The sequence below is a fragment of the Eretmochelys imbricata genome, chromosome 15 (assembly GCF_965152235.1).
Source record: "Eretmochelys imbricata isolate rEreImb1 chromosome 15, rEreImb1.hap1, whole genome shotgun sequence".
Lineage (NCBI taxonomy): Eukaryota > Metazoa > Chordata > Testudines > Cheloniidae > Eretmochelys > Eretmochelys imbricata.
Genome location: NC_135586.1, coordinates 32,572,279 through 32,596,556, shown reverse-complemented (window position 1 = coordinate 32,596,556; position 24,278 = coordinate 32,572,279). Strand labels below are relative to the sequence as shown.

General features: G+C 44.3%; 1 protein-coding gene across 1 annotated transcript in view; it reads left to right on the top strand.

Annotated features, from left to right (window-relative positions):
- Positions 1-15,602, top strand: part of PITPNB (phosphatidylinositol transfer protein beta) — an 80,825-nt gene extending 65,223 nt beyond the window's left edge. The window contains exons 9-11 of the mRNA XM_077834940.1: positions 1,207-1,317; positions 8,133-8,255; positions 13,700-15,602. Coding sequence (XP_077691066.1) covers positions 1,207-1,317; positions 8,133-8,255; positions 13,700-13,750 — 285 coding nt within the window. The 3' untranslated portion in view covers positions 13,751-15,602. The remainder of the gene's footprint in view (positions 1-1,206; positions 1,318-8,132; positions 8,256-13,699) is intronic.
- Positions 15,603-24,278: the final 8,676 nt, after the last annotated feature.

Here is a 24,278-nt window from a genome sequence, read left to right as displayed (position 1 = left end):
CAGCTGCTCTCACTTGCTACAGCTGGCAGAACTCCAGTAATTCCCGACGGCTACATCTCTTGCTGCAGGGAGGGCAGGTGATGGTGGGCAGCTTTTCTCTCCCCTCTCAGTTCAGTTTCCTGGGGGGCCCCACTCTCCCCATGTCCCTGAGTCTGAGCCTCTTTCCATCGTTCCTATGAGATGCAGTCTCCATGGGGCTGATAGTCACTTGCCAGTACTGCTGGCCATTAAGGAGAATGGAGTGCCCCTTTCTGATTTACTCCTGAGGCAGAAGTATGAGTATTCAAATTTGCACCTACAATTAACTGAGTGCAAACAGACATGCAGATCATGCTAAGAAACTGGACACTGACTAGTACCATTTCCCAGGAAAGGAAGAAGGGTATGACACTTACCTGTCTGCACTGCAGCGTGTAGGCACAATACACGTGATGTACTGGTATTCTAACAAGCCTACTGCTAAACTGCCTTGGTTCTTGGGTTTTATGTTTTCAATGGATTTGTGTTATGAAATGTGGAGAAACTAACTTGGGTTTTAAGTGTAAATGTTGTGTTCCACACATTGTCAAATGGGGGTTAATGTTTAATGGGACATTGTCAGATCAAATTTGTGAAAAATAAGCTGCTACAAAACCAATAAAAACATTTTACATTAATCTCTTTTCAGTTCAGTGGATGTAGTTTCAACAAATATTCCCTTGTAGTGTTAGCTACCCAAACAGAGCAGAATTGTTCTACTAATGAAGAACCAGAAAGGGAAAATGATTTGATATTGATTTAAACCAAAACAAAACCCACCACAGTAGTCTATTTTAATTGTCAAGCTTGAATACTCAATTTAAAATTACATTTCCTTGTCATGATTTATGCCAATAGGTTACTTTATTTCAAATTTAATTATAAGACATGTTTGTAACGGAGGTAAAGCATTTTTTTAAATATGGCTTTTAACCTGACAGTCTTATTAATCCTAGTCTCTAAAGTGCCACAAGTATTCCTTTTCTTAATCCTTGGCACTTTGCGTGTTCAAATGGCAGTACAACCATTGTCTAAGCCTTAAAATGGTGATTTGCAATAATAACACTAAATGCATACATCTGAAATCCTTGTTTATTCACATTTATAAATTTCCATGCTAACAAGTTTTTATTCAAACGCTAACATTAAATGAAGAGAAGAATTTTTTTTCCAATTCTCCACAAACAGAAAGAGCTAGCAGCTGATGAAGAGTGCCCTAAAATGTGTGCCTACAAGTTGGTGACTATCAAATTTAAATGGTGGGGACTACAGAACAAAGTAGAAAACTTTATCCAAAAGGTAAGAGCTGCTTATTAAATACTCTGTGGCATACTTTTTTTAAAGTAGAAGTGAAAAGTTGGGAAATTTTTCTTCTATTAAAATGAAATGTTAGTGAAGACATTGATCCATTCAGTTTTTCAGCAGATCAAACCATTCTAAAGTCCCAAACTTCTAAAGTCCCAAACTTGCAGCCACTTATGGCTTAACTTGACTTCTGTGAGTAGGCGCATTGATTTAATCAGAAGTACTCATGATAGTAAAGTTAAGCACATGTGTAAGTATTTCTAGGATTGGGGCCTAAATGTATATGGCACTTAGGAATGTCCTTTGCTTCCATTATTCTCTCTAGTTAAAAAAAATATATATTTACATAAACATGAGCGCTTTGATGCTTTTCCAGCAGTATGTGCACCAAAAGTCTTGTGAAGTATCTTATTTTTGGTTGCTACTAATACTATAGTAGTCATGCTTTTTTTTGTAGCATTAAATTTTACAACAGCCACAGAGATTGAGGGATTATAATGCAAAATTTAACATCTACCAATGACTTAGTTGAAAGCTGCACCATAACTGGCTGGATAAGTATCCAGAGGGATCACTCCCAATGTGGTCAAAAAACAAAAATGTATCTTACAACTTGGAATGTCCATATACTACTAGACTAATCAAAAAGTGAAAGACCCAAATGCAGAACAGCAATTATTGCCTGAGAACTCTCAAGGTAGAACATAGACATCACTACTCTCAGCAAAACAAGACATGCAGGTGAAGGCCACTTGAGGGAAGGGGGTGATAGTTACACTTTCTTCTGGAAAGGAAAACCGGCAAGCGACAGGTAAATACACAGTGTTGGCTTTGCAATCAAAAACCTTCTAGTCAACTGCCTGACTGAGCTCCCCATTGGCATCGACAAGCACCTTATGACCCTCCACATCCAGTTGGTCAAGAAGTCATTTGCCACTATCATCAGTGCATATGCACCAATTCTTGACACTGAAGAACAGAAACAATCTTTCTACACTGACCTTGATAAATTTTTGTCATCCATTCCAAAAACAGATAAGATCATCCTCTTAGGGGACTTTAACGCAAGAGTTGGCCGAGATTCTAACCTATGGAGTAGCACCATTGGGAAGGAAGGAGTGGGCAAGACCAATTCCAATGGCATCCTTCTACTCGGCAGATTTGCAGAGCATGCCTTTGTGATCACAAACATAGTCTTCAGACAAAGCAACAAGTACAAAACAACTTGGCAACACGCCTGCTCAAAACAGTGGCACCTCCTAGACGGTCATTGTAAGAACACGGGATCTATGAGATGTTGTGACAGGTTTCAGTCGGTCCTCCGAGCCCCTAGGGGAGATGGAGAGCTATGATCCCACTGGCAGGCCTCAGTCACACCTTTCGGGCACTGGGGAATTAGCAGGGAAGGTGTGCCAGCACGAGTCTACAGCGCGCCCCCCAGGCAGGAGAGCGTCGGCACGAGTCTGCAGCGCGCCCCCCAGGCAGGGGAGCGCCAGGGTAGGGGAACTCAGGCCCACCCGACTCCACTGCGTTCCAGCCCCTGGGCCCGGTCAGTGGCGGGAGGCGAAGGTCCTGCTGCTGGGTCAGCGGGGCCGTCCACGCCCGCTGACCAAACACACCCACCCCACGGTGCAGTTCTGCCCCTGGGCTACTTCCTACCCGGTCTCTCCGGCGGGTCTCTCCGGTCCCTCCAGCTCGTCCGGATATTCCGCTGCTGGCAGCTCCAGCTCCCCCTCTGTGTCGGACTCACGCCAGCCCAGGCTGCAGCCAGGCCCCTCCAGGTCCTCCGGGTATTCGGCGGCTGGCAGTCCTGGTTGCCACAGGTCTTCCTCCCGGTCCGGTTCCTCCTTGCCCAGGGCCTCACCTGGTTCAGCAGCAGGATCGCGAGGGAGCAGCCTGCGTCTGTCTCCCTTGCTGGTGCTCTCCTCACTGGGCAAAGGGCCCCGCCCTTTGTACTTCCTGTTCCACCCCTCCCCTTCCGGGGATTGGCAGAAGCTTGGCCTGGCCCCGCCCACTCAGGCTGAGAGGGTGGCTCTTTACCCTCTGGTTCGGAGGGGAGCCACCCTGGCTCCCTACAGATGTCCACATCATCTTTGTCATGAGAGAAGCAGACGATTGCTGGACTGGCCACCATCTGGTGAGGTCTGTCATGTCCATCAGGATTGCACCGAAATGCAGAAAGCAATCCAAATCACACAGACGGCAACACAACATCCAAAGACTTCAATCCTCAGTGCACCAAGAGAACTTCCAAACATTCCTCAGTGAAAGTCTGGCTCTATGCACACTTGGAAGTGACAACACAAGTGTCAAAGAAGACTGGGAAGCCCTAAAACAGACCATCCATGAGGTTTGCGAGGAATCCATTGGTCTTGCTACCCTCCCACGCACCATGATCAGGACTGAATTGACGACAGCATTGACATTACAACCCTTTTGGAGCAGAAGAGAAAAGCTTTCTGCAACTGGCAAAGCCAACCACTATCCAGTCAGAAGCAGAGCTCTTTCCATCTATTCAAAGCTGAAGTTTAAAGGAGGATCTGAGAAATCAAAAACAAATGGTGGGAGGACAAAGTAAAAGAAATCCAAACATTTGCTGACAGACATGATATGCGGAGCTTTTTTTGAGAGACAGAAAACCCCTCTATGAACCAAGCTCATGTGGCCTCACACCTCTGAGATCCAAAGATGGTAGTGCCCTTCTTAAAGATCACTAATCCAAAGAGCGCTGGAAGGAACACAACCAAAAGTTTCTAAATCAAGAGTCGACTGTGACTGATGACACCATCGACTCCATCCCTCATCACCCAATCTGGGAAACCCTTGCCAACCCACTAATACCTGAGTAGGGCTGCAAAGCAATTAAACAAATGAACAATAAAGCGCCAGCCCCTGATGGCATACCAGCTGAAGTACTGAAAGTGTGGGAAGAAACACTGACTAACAAGCTTCACTTGCTGCTCCTCAAAATCTGGTGCATCGAAGAAATCCCTGCTCACTTATGTAATGTGAACATAGTCACTGTTTTCAAAAAGGGAGACAGGGCCGACTTCGGCAGCTATTGAGGCATTGCCCTCCTCTCCATTGCTGGGAAGATTCTTGCTAGAATCTTACTGAATTGCCTGCTCCCTCTTGCAAAGGAAGTACTTCCAGAGTCCCAGTGTGGCCTTAGACCATCACAAGGCACAACCGACATGATTTTCGCAGCCAGGAAGATCCAGGAAAAATGTCAAGAACAACACCAGGAGCTGTGTGTGGCCTTTATTGATCTGACCAAAGCCTTCAACTCTGTCAACTGTGAGGCTCTATGGAAAATCATGTAAAAGTTTGGCTGCCCAGGCAAATTTATCATTTTAGGACTTTTCCATGACCAGATGACTCCTCCCTCCTGTGCAGTGGTTCTACCTCTGAGCCCTTTGTCATCTGAACTAGCACCCACCTTTCCTCCATTTTCTTAGCAGCGATGTAAACATTAACCCAAGACTGTCTACCCCAGGGCATTGGCATCCTATATCGAATTGACATCAACCTCTTCAACCTTTCTCGTCTCCGTGCCAGAACTAAAGTAATATCAGCAACAATAACCAAACTCCAGTACACTGAGTGTGCAGCTACAGCACAGTCATCTAAGGAGGATCTTTAAACAGCCCTTAATTGCTTCTCTGAAGCTTACAAAAGCCATGGGCTAACTCTGAACACTGGCAAAACAAAAGTTCTCCACCAGCCAGTCCCCGGTCAATCATCAGACCCAGCAAGGAAGATCTATGTCGACAAAGAAGAACTGGAAAATGTAGAATACATTGCCTATCTTGGCAGTCATCTCTCACAGAGGACAGATATAGACATAAAGATTCAGCACAGAATTAGCTGTGCCAGCCTTGCCTTTGGCACAGACTATCTCGCCGGGTGTTCAATAATCACAGTATCAGAACACGTACTAGACTTTAATTATAAAGTGGTTGTAATCCCAGCTCTCATCTACGGCTGTGAGACTTGGATGATGTACAGAAAACACCTGAAAAACCTCGAACACCAGCACTTTCTTCGGAAGATCATCAGCATAAAGTGGGAGGATCATCGCACTAATGTCAGTGTCCTCACAGAGGCCAACATCTTCAGCATTGGAAACCTGATTATCCAGCACCAGCTGAGGTGGAGTGGGCACTGTGTGTGCATGCCTAATGTACTCTTACCAGAACTACTGTATGCCCAACTCACCAAAGGAGAAAGGAAATGGGGAGGCCAAAAGAGAAACTTTAAAGACATCCTCAAGATAAACATCGAGATGTTGCATCGACACCACACATTGGGAGACAGCAGCCCAGGATAGCGATAACTGGAGAAGACTTGTCAGAGAGGGAACATCCATTTTTTAGGAAAATCACCTTGCCCTGGTCGCAGGAAGACTTCAGAAAAGAAAGGAAAGACAACTGTCATGCAGCAATCATGGCTCAACCCTGTCTTCCAACACTACCTGCAGTGTCTGCCAACGAGCCTGTGGCTCAAGAATCGGACTTCTCAGTCACGAAAGGACCCACGAAAAATAAAACCTGTGAAAGAGATCGTCCTTGACCTTGAGGATCACAGACAACTAGTTTTGTCACAGTTTGCATTGTTTACTTCCTCTTGTTACCTGAAGCTGTTCTGGGTGAATTCTGGGCAAGCAGCATGCATTGAGATCATAGTACTAATCTGTGGCTTTCTTGCCTGTAGGGTATGACCAGCATGTTCACATCCAATATTCATCCCTCTGATTGATGTGAACAATTTAGGATTTCCAAATTCAATGGGTGAGAGAGAGTGTCCATAATTGATGTGCTCTCTCCTGTGAAGAAATACAAAATGGCAGATCCTGTGTAAGAGCTCTCTGTGCTGTGTAATTTATTCTCTTTATAAGGTAATGGATAAGTAGAGTGAAGCTTGAATGACACATAATAACCTACATACAGGTAGTGTGTTGCACCTTCATGTCAGTTATTCTGTACCATGGGAGAATGTGCTGGACCGATGAGTTATCCAAAACTAGATGTTTTGTAACTCTTTTTGGTAGGGTGTTGGCCTGTGAAGGACCAAAGTGGAGCCAGCTGCTAGTTTCTGTGCACAGGGGTTATTAGCTCTGACTGAGAATACACCTGCAGCTAGCTGCCTTAAAGCTGCATTTACTGCAATATGTACTATGGCAAGAAGATTGGAGACCGCAGCAGTAACTTGGAGTGAGACAAGGAAGATGGAGTAGCCCATGATAGCAGTGACACCTAGTAAGGACCAAAAGATGCTGGGACCACACTTGCTTTAGGCTTGTACTTGAGTTGTTCGCTCTCCCAGAAAGAGGAGCTGCACATGTCAGATTGCAAACCAAAAAATACAAGAGGATAAACCAAGCAGAAGATCCAAAACTGATTCCCTGATACATGGCCTCATCGCTTACATTCTAACGCATTGTGTTCTTTCCATCACTAACTCAAGTCAGTCCACTCTCCTTCACAGAGAGTTAGTCTGACTCTGTTTTCATTTATTGGCAGTAGCCATAACCCTGCTTTACGTAATCAGCATAGTTTCTCCAGAATGAAGCATCCCAAAGGATAAGAGTAGAAAAAATCCCATGAGTAATTACTGTTTACATGGTACCACATGTGTGCATGGCGTTTACAGATAACACTAAGGCAGTGCTCTTAGGAGCTTACTGTTTGTGTTATATGTACCTAATGTCGTGACCAGAGTGATCCACAGTCTGGGGGGTGGAGGGAGTATCAATGAGGTGACAAAACATTCTGTGAGAGAACTTGGGGTTGCAACCTTGAGTAGTTCACTACTCTTTGTGTGTGTGTGTGGTACAACACAGAACTATACCTATCCATGTAATTCTAGCAAGTTAAGAAGCGGGGTCGGCAATTCTACAGTGAGCAAAGTTTGTGTCATTGATATGAGAACAGTATCTTACTTTGCAACTTGAAAGATCTCACAGCCCTACAAACTGTACAGGAATTGCTACAGCCACTTTTGAGTTGGACAGTTACAGCTCTTTAACAGAGCAATGCTACAAATGGTTTAGGATTGGCAGGAATGCAATATCCAAAGGAAATCACCAGGTACCTTAAATATAGCAGACAGATGGAAATACCCAAATTGGAACTGGTCAGGACACAAAGGCTAACCCCTCTAACTCCTAAGAAAAGGTGCCAAGGGATCCTTGATTTGACTTACATGTGCACGATTAAGTCTCTTAAAGATGTCCTTTGAAGCTGCCAATTGTTCCTTGCACCATACTGGGACACAATTCAGCTCTAATACAAGAGAGGAAGGGAGGAGGCTGGGAGTGTAAGTGTGCCACCTACTGAATTCCCAGTGCCATTTTCTTCTTCCTCTCATTTTACCACAGATATTTTTATTACCGAGCTTGTACAGTAGCTTTGGGGTTTTTTAAAGTGGATTCTGTCCCTTGTGTAGCTCATGCATTAGTGTTAGTTCCTGTGTGGTATGTATGTTCTCTCTAGGATCAGATTCAGTGAAGTAAATGTATTTTGGGGGATGCGTCCACAACCTTTCCAAGTAACAAAATTGCCAAACTTTTTTCTAAGAACAAATAGTTATTACAAAGTGCATTTCATTTTCCTTGTTGAGAGGCAGAGAAGAGATGTGAAATTTTTAACTTAAACCCAAGAGTCTGGGGAGGCTGGATAGTGCTATTGTGAAATAAAGAGCATGTGATTATATAGCTGCAACAGCCTTTAAAATTTAACACAATTCTCCTTTGGACATTTTTGATAAATCATGAGCATATTTTCTAATGCTGCTTTGTCTCCTTAAAGCAAGAAAAGAGGATATTTACCAACTTCCATCGCCAGCTGTTTTGTTGGATTGACAAGTGGATTGATCTGACTATGGAAGACATCAGGAGAATGGAGGATGAAACCCAACGAGAGCTGGAAGCGGTAAGAATGCTTTGAGGGCTGTTTTTTAAATGTACAGTCTATGGTAGTTGGGGCTGTATAAGAATCAAAGAAGGCTAAATAAATTGCTTGTGTCCATTTGTCCAACCCTGTGTGCTATGGGATAACGCTGATAAATGCTACGCTCTTCACTGGATCTCCTCCACAGAGCCACACTCGTGGAGCTTCTGCATACCATGCTGCAAAGAGCCAGGAGTTGTTGAAATGTAAATGTTTCTGGTAAGTATCCCATGTCTTGAATGCCTGCACTGAGCATCTCTTTATGCTTTGTATTATATACCTAGTGCACGCAATCCCACAGCTCCCTTTTTACCACTTGTCAGTCAGACCTTGAAGCTGTCACCTCACTTCTGCATCGTAAGCGTCTTGTTTTGTTCAGTTTTCAAGTTATAATTAGAGTTGATTATTTTTCCCTTCAAACATGTCTTGAAGTGAGTTTGTGTCACATGAGGACAGTTTGACTTGTCTTGATGAGCGTGATAGACCTTGAGAAACCCATCCCTAAAAAAAATCTGTCATCAGAGAATTAACAAGCACTGGGTGTTGCCTCCCTCCGTGTCTTGGAGGCTATGAATGCTCATAGTCTGACCTGTCTGTATGGTCTCAGAGGTGTCTGAAAGAAGTCTCATCCTTCAAGCAGTTTTATCCCTCTTCTTTCAGATGCTGAGGAACACAACAAGCTAGGAAAGGACCTTTCTGCTGCAAAGTCATTTTTCAGGGTGTGGTTCTCCCACTGTGAGCCTTTCTCTGTAAATTCTGAGCCTCATTCAGATTTTTTAGCATCTGCCAAAGCTACAGTTTGAACTTTGTAAGGTGCTTGCTGACCGCCTTACTGCCCAGCACCCATGTGGCTTGCGGTCTTCCTCCTAGCACTCTGGTTCTGCTCAAATATTTAGAGTAATGAGCTGTGAGACTTCAACGCATTTGGTCTGCCACAGACCCTGAAACAGCCTGGCTTTCTCACCACAGACCCGTACTGCTATTAATACTAGTTCTTCTCCAGTACAAACCGTGGCTCAGGTCAAGCAGACCTGCTTTGCTATTGATCCGAACGCTACCTCTGACTCTCGCATCCACAGTGTTACCCTGGGCACGTGTGGCTAGATCAACCTTGTACATTGCTGTTTGCATTGTGTGGAAATGTTTGAGGAGGAATAGAGATGTTTCTGCTCATCCCCATGAACTTGAGCCCACCAAACCCTCCTTACCTGGGAGTTTGAACAGGCTCTGCTCTGGAGACTGGAGAGGTTGTAGGAATCAGTCTTTTAGCACAGGAGTCCCTGAGAACGGCTTTGATCAGCTCTTAAGAAAAGGCCAGATATCCTTCACTCTGCTCGCCCTTACAAGACACTTGATTCTTGGACCACTGGATGGGCACAGTCTTGTATGTCTTAGCCATATGGAATGCCAAGTACAGTACGTGACCACCTAATGCTGAGAAATGTCTGTGTCAAAATATTTTGTCTTTTTTTGGATAAATACAGATCATTGGTTTCAGAATGGCCAATTCCATTTCCCCAATTGACCAAGGGTTTGCTAGACTTTTTTCAGATCACGGAATTGGGTATTGCCTTGATTACTTTTAGTAGTTAAGCGCCTGCTGTATTCCTGAGCCATCTTAGATGCTTGACTTTGCTTTTAAGAGTTAGCACTAGTATAATACAGGATGACTGGAATTTCCTAGTCACAGACCTGTAGATGGCAACAAATCCAACCACCTTCAGGACAAAATATGGAGAGACTATCAGACAGCCAAGGCCAGAGGCAGTTTCCAAAGGCCACATGACCAATAATGGCTCTCAGTAATCTTTTTTCGAGCAAAATACCACGGTCAAGATGGCTCAAAAGCATTATGGTTACTCGGACAATGTTCAACTCTATATTTGCAATGTGAGATGCATCTGTTTTGCCTTTGAGGGGCAAAATGCCCCATTTACTGACCCCCTAGAGGGAGTGGGTGGAAGAAATGTATTCGTCGGTTTACTCTGTTTCAAAATGCCGTCCCATATTTCCTAACTTTTAAGCCAAGGGAAAATAAACTTGCTGGCTGTTTTATCAACATAGCTGGGTGCAAAATGTCCTTCCTCTTCAAGTAAGGCAAAGGAAGGGGCTGCTTTGGCAGATCCCAGAAACACTTTCTGGAATAAGATGGATCTCTCCCTCCCCTTATGAACACTCCTGCCTAGATGCCAATATGAAAGTGGATGCTTGTTATGGAAGGACCTCTCTACATCCAAAATTATTTCTTTTGGAAATAGTTAAAGTTCCCCTTGTACTCCCGCTTTATCCCAGACTGACCAGTTTGGGAAACTGTTCCATCAGTAGGGATCTGTGAAAGAGGAAGAGCGGTTTCCTATCTGTAAGGAGTTCATCAGAAGGGTTCTTTTCTTTTTTTTTTAACCACCTCAGTTCCTGATCTGGTATGGGCCAGACATCATCCAGTTTCTCTGAGAAAGAAGGAAATATAGTATGAGGTGTGCACACTGCAGGTATGTGTAGGACAAGCCTCAGATCATGGAAAACTTCCCTAAACCTTCCCCTTTTTGTGTCTGCATGGATTGTAGAAGCTTGTCTTTGTGGAGGAGGTTACCCGTTGATCCATATCTCATAGGTGAGTAAGTGCTTTTTTGACTTTGCAAAAGTGATCTCAAAAATCAAATGTTCAGATTCACAAATGTTTCACATAAATAGAATGTGCTCTCTGATCTTTTACTTCCAGAAGTACATGCTAGTTTGTGAAGATTTTCCTCTAACTGGGAATAAAAGAACATGGACTAATGAGAAATTACCAGAAACTTTTCTGTTTGTATTCACTGCCATGTAACTACTTTCACGTTGTCACTCTACTAGCAAATACTTTAATCCCTAAAATGTTTGCTGTGCCTTAGCTCTTATCTGCCATGCTGAAGTTAAACCTGGTTTTCTTGTTTTCAGGGTATAACTCTTAACTTCGTCCCTTTTTTAAGGATTGTGTCTGTCCTGGAAACTGGCTTTTACTTCCCCTTTCATTCTTTGCAGAATAAAGCAGATGCTTTTGTTTCTCAAGATTTAGTAGATTTAAAGCTCCTCATAACTTACTAAATCACTTTTTTTCAAATATGTACTCTGGTGACTGTTTAAAAAACATGTGGTCTTGTAGCTGGAATATCTTGTGAGCCACGTAGAGAGGGTTGGCTCCTGCTGTTAGAAATACTCTTACTGCTTTTTCTTTACTAACGTAATAGAGGTATCTGCAGGCACCTATAAAACACACATTCCAAGAAGATTTTTGTGATGGGGTATCCTCGTGAGGGACAATAACTTAAGGGCAAAGTGTAACCACGCATTGGGTCACCCACGATAAAGTTGAACATCCCTTTTAATTTTATCCCAAAAATATTTCTGCTTTCCCCATGCCACATTTAACTAGCCACTTGTTGAAATATTGTGGTAAATGGTAACTTTCACTAAATCTCAAATACTTCAAGGCTGACGTTTACTATTATGGGCTTGGACCTCCGGAGAGAAGGGGGCTCAGTGATGAGATGCTCAGCATGATATGAATGTCCTTGCACTTCCAGCCTTGAGCAGTATTCAGCTTCTCTGGTGATATAGTCCAGGAGCTCACAGGTGTCTGCAGTTTTATGTTACAAAGAAACAATTGCAGGAAACAGCCCAGTGTCTAATTGGGTTGGCAGTTTTGCATTCTCTTGTGTTGCTTTCTATTACTATTTGCTTTCTTTAAAATCTTTTCTCCTTTTTCATTTTTGGTGTTACTTTTCTTTACTTCATTAGATTCTCTGCTCCTTTATGTTGCCAGGTATTTTGGTTCTCCAGTTCCTCATCTGGATCTGTTTTCATTTTGTCACTCTTTGTTTCCTTTACTATCCATTGTTTGCTGCTTCCTGGATGCCTCTTGTCATCCCTGTTCAGTGGGCTTCTAGTCTCGCCTCACATCCTGTTCACAATTTTTCTACATTTACCTCTATTTCACTCTTCTGTATGATTGCTCTCCTTATGTGGTCTGACTCTGTGGACAACCCAGAGCGCTTCTGTCATATTACGCGCTCTCCATCGGCTGACTGCTGGACAGAGTGGATCCTAATCAGAGCATAAGAAGGAAGCAGCTTGAAACTGCCAAGACTGTGCTCCCTATCAGCCCTGAGCAGCAGTGCAGGTGCTGTGTGCTTCAAGCAGTTTGGTATAGGCTTCAGGTGGCTCTTAGGAATTGAGGGGCTGCCTCCCTTTACGGCAGCTCTACATTGCTCACTCCGACTTTCCTGGCCTACAGAGTGCCCCTTACATCCTGCCGGCTCACACCTGCAGCGGGATCTGAGACTGGCTTGGAGACATTTAGCTCTCTCCTAATAACCTCATGACAGGGTCTTTATTTGATAGCTTACAGTTTTATTTTACATTTAGATGCGTAAGAAGGGTTCCGTTCGAGGCACAGTGGCTGCTGACGTCTAGAGGAATCCTCTGTAGGTTCAGAGGCAAAATCAAGCTGTGTAAGTGAACTCCTGGGAGAAAAAGGAGGAATCCTTTCTGGTGATGGGAGTTACTGGTGGAAAAAATATTCTAAGGCAGTGTAGCCAGTTTCCTTCTTGGGACTGAACCCCTGCTGCTGCCCCTGCTTTGACAAAATCAACAGCAGGACCACACCCCCAGGGCGAGGATTCATTTGAGACCTTCAGCGTGCTTTTGGCATCATGATGGGCTCTGGGCACATGCTCAGTTCAGTCAGCAGGATGCTGTAATTGTGGTGCAAGCTAGCTGTCTCATCATACTTACGCTTGTCTGGTGCAAAGGCTCACAGCGGAGGCTCCACAGTTTGTCTCCTGACGTGTGCTTTGGCTCCAGGACACTTAGACTCCAAAGCCTGCAAGAGGCTTCCTGGACAAAGTGACGCTGTGCTGCTCTATTAGACCCTCTCTGTGGTTAAAGAAAATATAACTGCATATAGAAACCTGTACAATCGAAATGGGTGTGTGGAGGGGACACCAGTCTGTTTCCCAGTTCAAGAGAAAAAATCCCTAAAATGCTGCCACTAGGGACTAATTTCCTCAGAAGTCCAAACCTTTATATTCACACCCAGTACCTTAATGTTCATATTTCCTACTCTGAGCATTTTCTCACATGCTTTTAATGGTGGATCCTGTATCTGCAGCTAACTTCAAATCCCAGAGATCCAACGTGTGGGAGTGCTTTGTATTTATTTCCACTGTTTGTTGTCTGAGTTGCTGTTCCAGTCACAAGACTGGGATCCAATCTAAAAGATTCCCTAGAAAATTTGAACTGATACATTATGATCCAACTCAATGCTGATGAAGGTTTGACTGCACTGCACTAACTATTTTTCTTAGAGAATTAGTAAAATCTGCATTTTTAGACTTTAATTTTACTTGAGTAACTGTTAGCACTTATTGTATCTTTTGTTTTTTCTACAGTTACGTAATCAAGGCCAAGTGAGAGGAACAAGTGCTGCCAATGATGAATGATGATGGATCTGACCTGTCACTTGCAGTGTTGATACACAGATGTGTGTGTGGATGCATGATTATCTGTATATAATTATATATACATACACGCATACTGAGGGGCTGTTACAGTTTCTCTAGGGTACTATACCCATCTTCAGCAAAGATACAAAGGAAACTGCTTTCATTATAAACCTGAAGCAAATACAGATTGACTGAGTAGTGTCATTTAAAGGATAAATTGACTGCAGAATTATGCTAACTGGTATGTTTCCTGAATGTCAGTACTGGACCAATTTATTCCCTACCTTTGTTTATTTCCCTCTTGAATCACTCTGCTATAATTTGCCTGTGTCTCATTATAAGCCAACAAATTCAGATAAATTAATTTTCAATTTTGTGTTTTCCCTATGTGATTTTGGAATAGGAACTATGAATGTATTTATACCTATTTATTTCTGGATTGTCATCTAAGTCAAATCAGAAGATTTTTTTCTATTAGTGAGAATTGGAAGACTTTTCCTGTTGAATGAGGAATACAATAATGGCCCAACTTTTACCCATTTTGCTGAAAGAAATCACCTGTTTTATTGGAGTTTTGTACATTCAAATGTTTTCTTCATTAAAAATTGGCAAAATTAAGGAAAAATGGCTTGTGATTTATAACAGTTTGAACTGAACAATTTTCCAGGAGGCTTTCAAACAAAGTAACTGACAATACTGGTATTGAGCCTTTAAAGTATATTTTAGGCTGTGTAGTTTAATTGACGGTGTAGCACTTCCCTAGAATGATGTTTATTTCTGAAATCATTTTTTTCAAAGTTTTAGTTTGGAAACTATGCAAATGGTCTCAATTTCACACAGATTGCGCAATGGAATATAACGGTGACTTTTAGCTCTTTTCATGTTGAAAATTCACTTTTAAAAAAGATGTTCACTTTCAGATATGATGAAAGTTTAAATTGTAGCATCTGACGAGTTTCTCTGATTTATTAGAAGTAGACATAAAAGGAAAGATGGTATAATAAAGGCCTTTTTTAGATCTCAAATAGTAAGTTGTCTTCATGATTTTTTTAAAGAAAAATATTGCAATGGAGCATATCATAGATATATTATCAAAATACTTGTTAAATCAGGAACAACTTATTTTAGGACCACTAGTTAGGTAAGGTTTCCTCCCAGAAGCCTCTGTAGGGCGAGGTTTGCTGAAGGATTTCTGTCTAGTTTTTCAACCCCACACCAGACATTTGGGAATAATTGCTTATTTAATTAGCTGATAGCGGGAGTGATTCCTCTTCCTTTACAGTCAGCGGCAAAACTCTCATTGATTTCAAGGGGAGCAGATCAGGCTTGGAATATGACTAGCCCACCTAGTCCATCCTCCTGCAATGACGGTCAGGCACTGCAATGACTGCAGACAAGTGGACATGGTTTTTTTTTTTGTATGTCTGTACTGTATTATTGCCTCACTATTGTCCATGCTACAACGTCAGTCTTCAGTTAATCCTTCCTCGCCTAGCAATGAAAATGGATGTCTATTCTCTGTACCAGCAGAAGATTGGTTTTGTAAAAACTTTTAAACCATGTTTATATAACTTGCTACAAGGAGGGTTTTTGCAAATTTGTGAAACTAAGGGCTCAGTTCTCTTTTCAGTGCAGGAATGTAACTCCCGCTCTCACCAATGGGAGCCAGAATACATTCCGAGGAGGGAAAGGAACCCCTATCATTTCTATTGTTTTTTGGACTAGCTATGAAAATTTGAGGGAACTTTGTAGTGAATGTAAATGTTTAGTTTACTTTGGCAGTCTCTGATGTGAACTACAGTAAAACAGTCAATGGAATTTAATTAAATAAATTTGATCATAAAATATCCTTTGTGTCTTGTCTTAGGTATCATTAATGTCACTTTGTGGCTTTCTTATATTGCCGTCATTTTAATTTTCTCGATCTGTGGAAACTCTGTATGAGACAGTTCAAAATCTGATGTTCTTCAGTCATTTAAGCTGAAAAGAAAAAAAAATCAAATGGTGATGTAAAGCCTGGAATTACTTGGAATCCAAATGGAGTAATGTAACTGCTTAGGTGGGATGTTATTGTTAGTTGTGGAGTGCACTGGTCAGCTGACTGTGTGTTGCTGCCATGCTGTATTTTGTGTGTTCTGTTGATAACTGATACTTTTTTGCTGTTCACCTTCAGAATTATTTGTCTGGAAACAGTGGCACTATCTGCAGTAGAAAATGAGCAATGTGTTTGAATCCTGATGTTGAACCTTCTTTCCTCCATCTCCCCAAGGAACCCCTCAAAGTAGCTACAACAGTTTAGTCACTGATGTGGACAGGGCCAAAATTTCTTCAGCCTCAATACAAAAAGCAGCAGCATCCCCCTTCTAACGATTTAGTCGTGTTTTCTGCAGGTTATTGCAGTAGCATTCAAAGGTCCACTGAGGAGCCCATAGTGCTATGTGTTTGTGCAGATGCAAAGGAAGACCTTTCCCATGCCCAAAAGAGCTTATGCTTTTGTTGTATCTTGTTTTAAATTACATTTTAATGGACAATAGTTGGCAGGTTCCTATTGGCACGCTAGCAGAAGTGGCTGCAGGAGGGATTTCAAGGAGAAAGGGTAGTGACTTCACCAAGTTCAGGAAGAATGTTCCACATGTGAGGAGCGATATGGAGAAAATGAACATGCTTTGGAAGAAGCGGCTGACATTAATTTTTGTTTCTCTCTCATATCAAACTCTCAAATTATAGAGATGCGGGGCTGGGGAAACAGCCCTACTCCTTCAGCAGAGACCGTATTAAGCTCTTCCAAGGCTGATACCTCATCAGGACTGGCATGGGAATATGACTACACAGGGACAAAAAACCTGTCACTGGCCCAGGTCAGCTGACTCAGGCTCATGGTGCTTGGGGTTGAAAAATCACTGTGTAGACATTCAGGTTCGGGCTGCAAGGGTGGAGCGTCCCAGACCTTGGGCTCTAGCCTAAGCCCAAACATCTGCACAGAGATTCTTAGCCCCACGAGCCTGAGTCAGCTGACCCAGACCAGCTGCAGCGTTGCCACAGTTTTTATCCCGGTATAGACACATCCTTAAAGTCCATCTAAAGCCTGCAGTAGAAGGTAGCCAGTTCATGCTAAGGACAGTGCATTGTATCTCCACACATCTTTTGACCTGTGGCTGCTAGCCTTGTTCTAGTGAATTCTGTGCTAATGCTAGACACCAGAAATATTGTGGAGGCAGGACACCATGACCACTGTGGTCACAGTAATAGCAGTGTGCTCAGAGGAGCTGCTAATTCATATGGGTTGTAAGGCGGGGATAGCCATGAGAATATTCCCATGTGTGTTTCAGCACCTGCCATGGGGGCAGTACTGTTGTGGGGTGATATGCCAGGTGACAAAGACCATGACTGTTTTTATTTATATAAGATGCTTGTCTAGCATTCTAAGTGTATGCATAAAGATTGAAATAATACAGACTCTTCAGCTCACACCTCCCTGCCCTGGTCTGACAGAAGCCTCAGTAAGTGGATGAGCCTGGAGCATGCCGTGAAGCGCAGCACTGGGCTCTGCTAGCCCAAAGGGAATCCAATTAGAGTGCTAAGGGCTTTGTCCTATGAACTGTGACCCCGTTTTTTAATTATAGGGCTATTGGATTGGGCACTTTGGTGGGTCTCTGCTGCTGCAAAATTGTGGGGGAGAAAGTGTGTCTTGGGTAGACTAAACCCAAACCAAGCTAGTCTTGTATAGATTAATCAGCAGCTTCAGCTTGCACTGGGGAAGTAACAGAAAGTCAGTCGAGCCTTCGGCCTAGTGGTGGTTAAATTTACTCTGTGGGTGATGCTGTTCAACAGGTGTCAGCTGTGTTCTGTGCTAGGTGGAGACAGTTACCTCCAGGCAAAGCCTCACACAGTAGGGGTAGAAATGTGGTGGAAGTGACTATGGGTAGCACTGGCAAGTTGGACACAATCCTCTAAATGCTGGTGGGAATAGGACATGAAGAGCAGTCATGCCCAGAAAATCTGTTGGATGAGTGAACCGCTATACCCATGATGTGGGCAGCATGTACTATTTTAAACAGGCAGGTATTACACCTGTTTCCCTCTCAATACTTCATGTTGCCTGCCGCGGGCACCTCAGCCTTGCCTGGACTAAGCATCAATCATCTTGCTTTGATCCAAGCCCAGTCTCCACCTGGTCAGTGTCCAAAGATCCCTGTGCAGTGAGAAATATTCAACTCTGCTTCAAGATGAAGGCAGCTTGGCGCAGCAGAGCACATCCATGGGTTCGAGACTTTGTGGGCAATATGGTGGAGGAAAGTCTCCGCCTTCCACGAAGTACAGGCTCCCAATATTGTGAGAGCAGTAGCATTCTTTAAACTCTGAGCACATTTTAAACTACCTCGTACGCAGGGTGTGTATACAACAACAGTCTTTGAGGAAGCCATAGGAGTGTCTGAGTCGAGATGCTAGTGAAGTTTTAGTAGGCCAGGACGATGATGCTATCTTTAATCTTACTTGGTATTTCAATAGTACCTTGCTGTTCTGTAGGCAAAATGTCTCTCATTGTTATATCAGCTGCCTAGAAAAGGCAGAAGTTGGGTTTTAGTCTGTTAGAACCCAACACTTTGAGGGCTAAAAAGGCCTAGAAAAAATGTTTGTGCGAATACTCATGAATGAGTAAAATGAGTTCTAATAGGATCAAGTGAGAGCTGCTGAATTGCAGAGGTCAGTGAAAATTCACACCTGTAAAGGTTTTCATGTGTTGTGATAGTGAAACAAACACACGTGGCTTCCCTGTTTGCCTTTAATGCATTCTGACACTGCCTGCGAATCAGTCAGAAGCAAAACTGCCCTGTGCAGCAAGCTGGGGCAGGACTCGGAAGGGGAACAGAAAGAGTGACTTAGTGTTTATTAATATATTCGCTGAACAAAAGCTTTGCCTGTGGGTATCCCATTGCATGCCAGCTCCCTGCCCTCCCGTACTGACCACACAACCTCAGCGTTCTCCCTGTAGAGCAGTTCTGGTAACTATTTTCTCAAAACATGGAGTGCCAGTTGTCTAAATGCATGTTCTTCTGCTCTGACTGGTGTGTGACTGACGGTTTCTGCTTATCTAGGAGGCACAACACTAATTGTGTTCTTTAGCTTGGTTTTGATTATTTCCAGTGTTTAGAAATAACGCAAGAAAAAGGAACAAAGTAACGAGTGACGTCCAGGCAGAAGGGAAGCGCAGCAGAATCTTTACAGGAAGAGGATTTTGTTCAGTCAGTAAGTTGGTGAGATACAGAGAAGCTTAGACGCTGTGGCTACTTGAACATGTCTTTTGAGGTGCAGTCGCTCAAATACTAAATAATTGACTCATTCCTATTTTTTCCTTCTGTTTGCTTTCTCTCTAGTCACTGTTTTCCATTGTTACTTTATGGTGTCATTGAACACCCAGCATTCGCACCACACCTTGGTCTTGTCTGTCCATAAGCGGCCACACTGGGTCAGACCAAAGGTCCATCTGGCCCAGTATCCTGTGTTCCGACAGTGACCAATGCCAGGTGCCCCATATTCTAATATGTAGAATAAAATTTCAAGGGATGGATCACTCGATTACCTGTTCTACGCATTCCCACTGCTGCTATCACCAGTGCTTCTAACTATGGGGGAGGGATAATGTAGATAATGTCACCAGCTTTACCACCAGTTTATCTCAACCTTATCTGGGCCAGGTTAGACTCCAGAACAAATAACGTAGTGACCGCTGGTGCCCTTTCTCTCCAGACTGTGGTCACGTGCAGCTCCCTGGTGGTGCTAATGGAGAGATTAGTGCAGGTGCAGGCAGAACAGCAGTTGCCCTTACCTCAGTTTACCTGCATATTGACCAGGGCTGTGTGGTGAAGCTGAGGGTGGATGTGTCTCATAAGAAATTCAGCATGTTATTAAAACAAAGCGGTGTTCCAGCGAGGCTGACAGAAGAACAGTGTTTGCCTGTAAAAGAGTAGGTGACTTTCAGAGTGAGAACAAACCATGTACTGATAACAAAATCAAAGGGGAACTGGCTAGATGTCAGAGGCTGCCCAGTCTCCCAGCCCCATCCCAGTGGCAGTAGGTGTGTTTGGAACTGCACCAAACTAAGTGTGGTCATAGCCCAGCTGGAGCAAGGAAAGTTTAGCCTCTGGCTGATTTTATTCTGTTTGCAGCAGTTCGTCTATCAGCAGGGATGAAATTTATATCACCTGAAAACATAAGTCAGATGGCTACTTGCAGAATACAGTGCAAGCTGTGTGTAAAGGAGACAATCCTTCCTCCATCATGTGGGACGAGTGCTTCCATCTAAGGCACTATTCCAAAGGCTGAAGAACACAGGCCCAGGATGGTTAAGGGCCTCTTAACGTTCCCCTGGTGCTGCGGATGCTGGCTTTGGAATCGTAGCCTCTGTTCTCTGCCTGAGAGTTCAGTGCCTCTAGATGCAAACTATGACACTTTCCCGGGCTGTAAGGCACCTCACTATCCCCTGCCCTTAGCGTGTGGGCTCCTTGTCCGTGCCTGCCCAGGGTTCAGCTCCTTGACATGACTAATCACAGGCAGCACAAGGACTCCCCCCTCAGACCACTCGGGCTCCGCTGGCCCTCTGCAGGTTAGCAGGAGGCACACTCCAGCCCTGTGGCCCTCTGCATGCGCCCCTGTAGGGCCTGTCTCCGCTTATCGGGGGATTGATGAGCGGCGATAGATCCACCGGGGGTCAGTTTAGCGGGTCTAGTGAAGACCCGCTAAATCGACTGCCGATCGCTCTCCCGTTGACTCTGGTACTCCACCAGAACGAGAAGTGTAAGGTAAGTGGACAGGAGAGTTTCTCCCATTGATCAGCGCGATGTAGATGCTGCCGTGAGTCTACCCAAGCTACGTCGACTCGGCCACATTATTCACGTGGCTGGAGTTGAGTAACTGGTTGAAAAGGGATCCCGGCAGCTCCAGTCAGCACCGCTGAGTATTCGGTTGGCGGCGCCAAGCAGCAGGGCTGGCGGGCTCGCTGCACGGCTCTGGGCAGTGGCCAGCAGGGCTGGCTTCTAGGCTTAGGGCTGGGTGGCCAGGGGGTCCATGTGCTGTCCCGCCCCCTGCCCACAGGTGCGGCTCCCCTTGGCCGGGGCAGGGCGGGGACAAACTAGCGTGCCCAGCAGGCGGCGGCTGAGGGCTTGTGGAGCACCATGCCTCTCTTCTCGCGCTCCTCCAGTGGTTGGGCTCGAGCTGCGGCTCGTGCCCTGCAGCAAACCGCCGTCTGTCGCCCCATCGCCGGCACCCAGGAGTTCAAGGCATGTATCCCTGTCTCCGCGTGCTGGGAACGGCACAGCAGCCCCATCCCCCTCACTGCATCCGTCCCATCCCGCCCTGTCCCCCACACCGTCCCATCCCAGACCTGTACCCCCTACAGTGCTCTCCCACTCATCCTCTCCATCTCCCAGAGCCGCCATCCCCATGTCCTTCACCCCCCACAGCCCTGCACCCCATTCACCTCCATATACTGCTGCACTCCCGTTATGTCCCTATACACCCCTGTGCCCCCCACATCCTCATGCATCTGTAGCCTTCTGCGTCGCCCCACAGCCCCTCCTCTTTCACTGCTCCATCTCACCCCCACCCTGCTCTTGTCCTTGGCCTCTTTCCCTCCCCATCCTCTCTCCTACACACACACCCCCCCCTTTTCCCCTCCAGCCCACTCTCCTCCCTTCCCAGGTGGGGGTGCGTGTAGGTAAGTGGATGCATGCATTGTATGTGTGTAAGAGACTGGGCCTTTGTGTAGGGAGGTGCGTGTATTGTCGCATGTGTGTGTAACTGTGTGAATAAAATTTGCAGACTAACTTTGACTTTTTTATTCCTTTTGCTGGCTTGTGCACAAAAAAATTGATGACGTAAAATGTCTTCGTCTCATAACGAGTTTTCAAAATAGAAGGGAACCCTAAAAGAAATGTATTTATTAAACAGTGAATGTTGACTAGTAATTGCAAAAGAGCAGATGTATCATACATTTCTCCTCACCTTTGTCTAGATACATTATAAACTCTTTGTTGCAGACTCTCTTTATGTGTATGTCCAGCACTTACCGCCCTGGAACCCTGATCTTAGTTGGGGTCTCTAGGCACTAAACAACAATTGTACTAGTGTATAATGTGGAAGTATTTGTGTTAGTGCATGCTAGATGTGTACACGTGAATACACCTGTGTATCTACATGTGGGTGTAGGAGTCAGTTTCTACAGGTTTATTTTTATAGGTATCTGGACAGGGGTGCGTTTCTGTGGTTGTGCTCTATGGATTTGTATTTGGGCTTCAGGAGTGGGCCTTTAATGGGCCCATTACAGCTGTGATTAGGTGTGGTCCTAATTCCACATATAAAATTATAATAACTTTAGTGAACAAAAAACATGGAGCTCGTTAAGAAAAATCGGAAGATGGGATGGAAAGAATCATGGAAACACTTGTGAAATTTCTTTTTTAAATGACCCTTTTTGACTATTTTGCTGCCAGCTCTACCGTCCTGTAATAAAATTCAGCATAATACATCTGTCAAAACAATAAATATGCCTGTTTGGGCCTTGCAGTGAAAATGAGCATGTGAGCGAGGGTGGGGGAGAGCAAGTGATGCGTGGGGGGCGGCTGGAGTGAGCTGGAGGTAGTGAAGGGTAGGGAAGTGGGCGGGGCCTTGGGAAGGGTAGGGCAGTGGGCGGGGCTAGAGTGTTTGGTTTTCTGGAATTCGAAAGTTGGCAATCCTAAGCTAGTCCAGTGTCACTCACTTCCTGAGAGAGACAGACACCAGGGCATCCCTTTGCAATCCTGGATATATCTTGTCAGGCTTTCTGAACTTTATTCACAAACCAGACACCCTCTGACTGGGTGTTCCTTCTTGTAGATTTTTGCCATCTCTTGTTTATTTCTTGATTAGCTGGTAGCTTAGTATGCAACTAGGAATCCATTGTGCAGTATACAGTACTCAATTTGCATGTAACCCGACAGACAGAGGAGTGTCTGACCTGACTGAAGGGAACGTTAGTCACCTGGTGACCAGCTTTCATTCAGACCCTAAGAACAGAATTTCCAGTATAAGTCTCTAGCTCATTATCTTTACATACATTGCCCTGGTTATCACAACCAGTGAGTTAGTCAGTAGGCCACCCTTTAACGAATTATTATGCACATAACTGACCTGAGGATCCCTGTAAAACACTGCATTCCCTGGGCCCTCTGCCAGTTGGTATCAGGAGGTTCCTGGGGGTGTCAAACTTCAGCACCACTGTCTCATTCAGGTGCACAGTCCTGAGGTCATCTCATGACACTCAGTGAGAATTATTGGGATGAAGGCATCAGCTTGCATTGTTTGTCTCTAGAGCGGTCTCTCTAAGTAATATTCCTCTTTATTGCATGTCTTAGAGCCGATCCGGCAAGACTTGCGTAAAAATAAACTTGTATGAGTAGTTTCAGAGTAGGAGCCGTGTTAGTCTGTATTCGCAAAAAGAACAGGAGGACTTGTGGCACCTTAGAGACTAACCAATTTATTTGAGCATAAGCTTTCGTGAGCTGTAGCTCACGAAAGCTTATGTTTAAATAACTTGGTTAGTCTCTAAGGTGCCACAAGTCCTCCTGTTCTTCTATGAGTAGTTCCATTAAAGTAAATGGGATCCCTCGCATGCATGAGCATTTGTAGGGTTGGATCTATAATGTGTGAATAGTCTTTAGCACCTGAAGTTTTTTCTATAAATGCATCTACAGCAGTAGAGAATTCCATGCAGGTTCCTCTTGCAGCACTGGTGTGAATCTTATTCTCTGTGGAGAGACTTTTGGCCTGCTCAAGTTGCATAATATCTGCTATAAATTGTAACTTGTATGGTTCATTTTGGTAAATGCAAAATTGGATTTTTTTTCACTACACACCACCTGTTTAGTTTCCAGATGGCAACAAACCTACAGGAAGTAATGGGAGTGCAACATAGTTTTGTTATAATGAATATGGAACCCTACTATTTATTCACTGCAATGGGCTGCTGCGAATGATAGTTTAGCAGCAGCATTTTAAGTATATTACTTGGCTGCACGAATGTGTTTCTAAAAGGGAAATGCAAAGAATTTTTTTAAATTGCTTGTTCCCCTATTTTTTCTGCTTTGATATAAAGACCCTGGAAAGTTTTTTCACAAAAGGTTTGCAGGGGGGGCTGGGTTACTTTGGCATTTCTTAAACAAAGTCTGAGTCCCCATCTGGTTTTTCTGGGGTAGTCCCTGGCGGGTGCTTGTTCTCTGAAGCCATCGCAACACTAGCAAACCTCAATACAAATTCCCCAGTATTATTGGCACTAGTTTAGCTTCCCCTGGAGGAGCAGCATTGGGACCTATGGTGCAGAGTCATCTCTGGGCCTGTCAGACGCTTGGGCCAGCAGCAGCCTTAGCAGGTTCTGTGGCATCACGGGTGGGCTCTTGATTCTCGTGGTGTCACTGTTTCTCCAGTTTTCCAGTGACCACAGTCAGAACACTCCTCTCTCCTAATGATGTGTGTGTAGACTGTCCTAGCACCA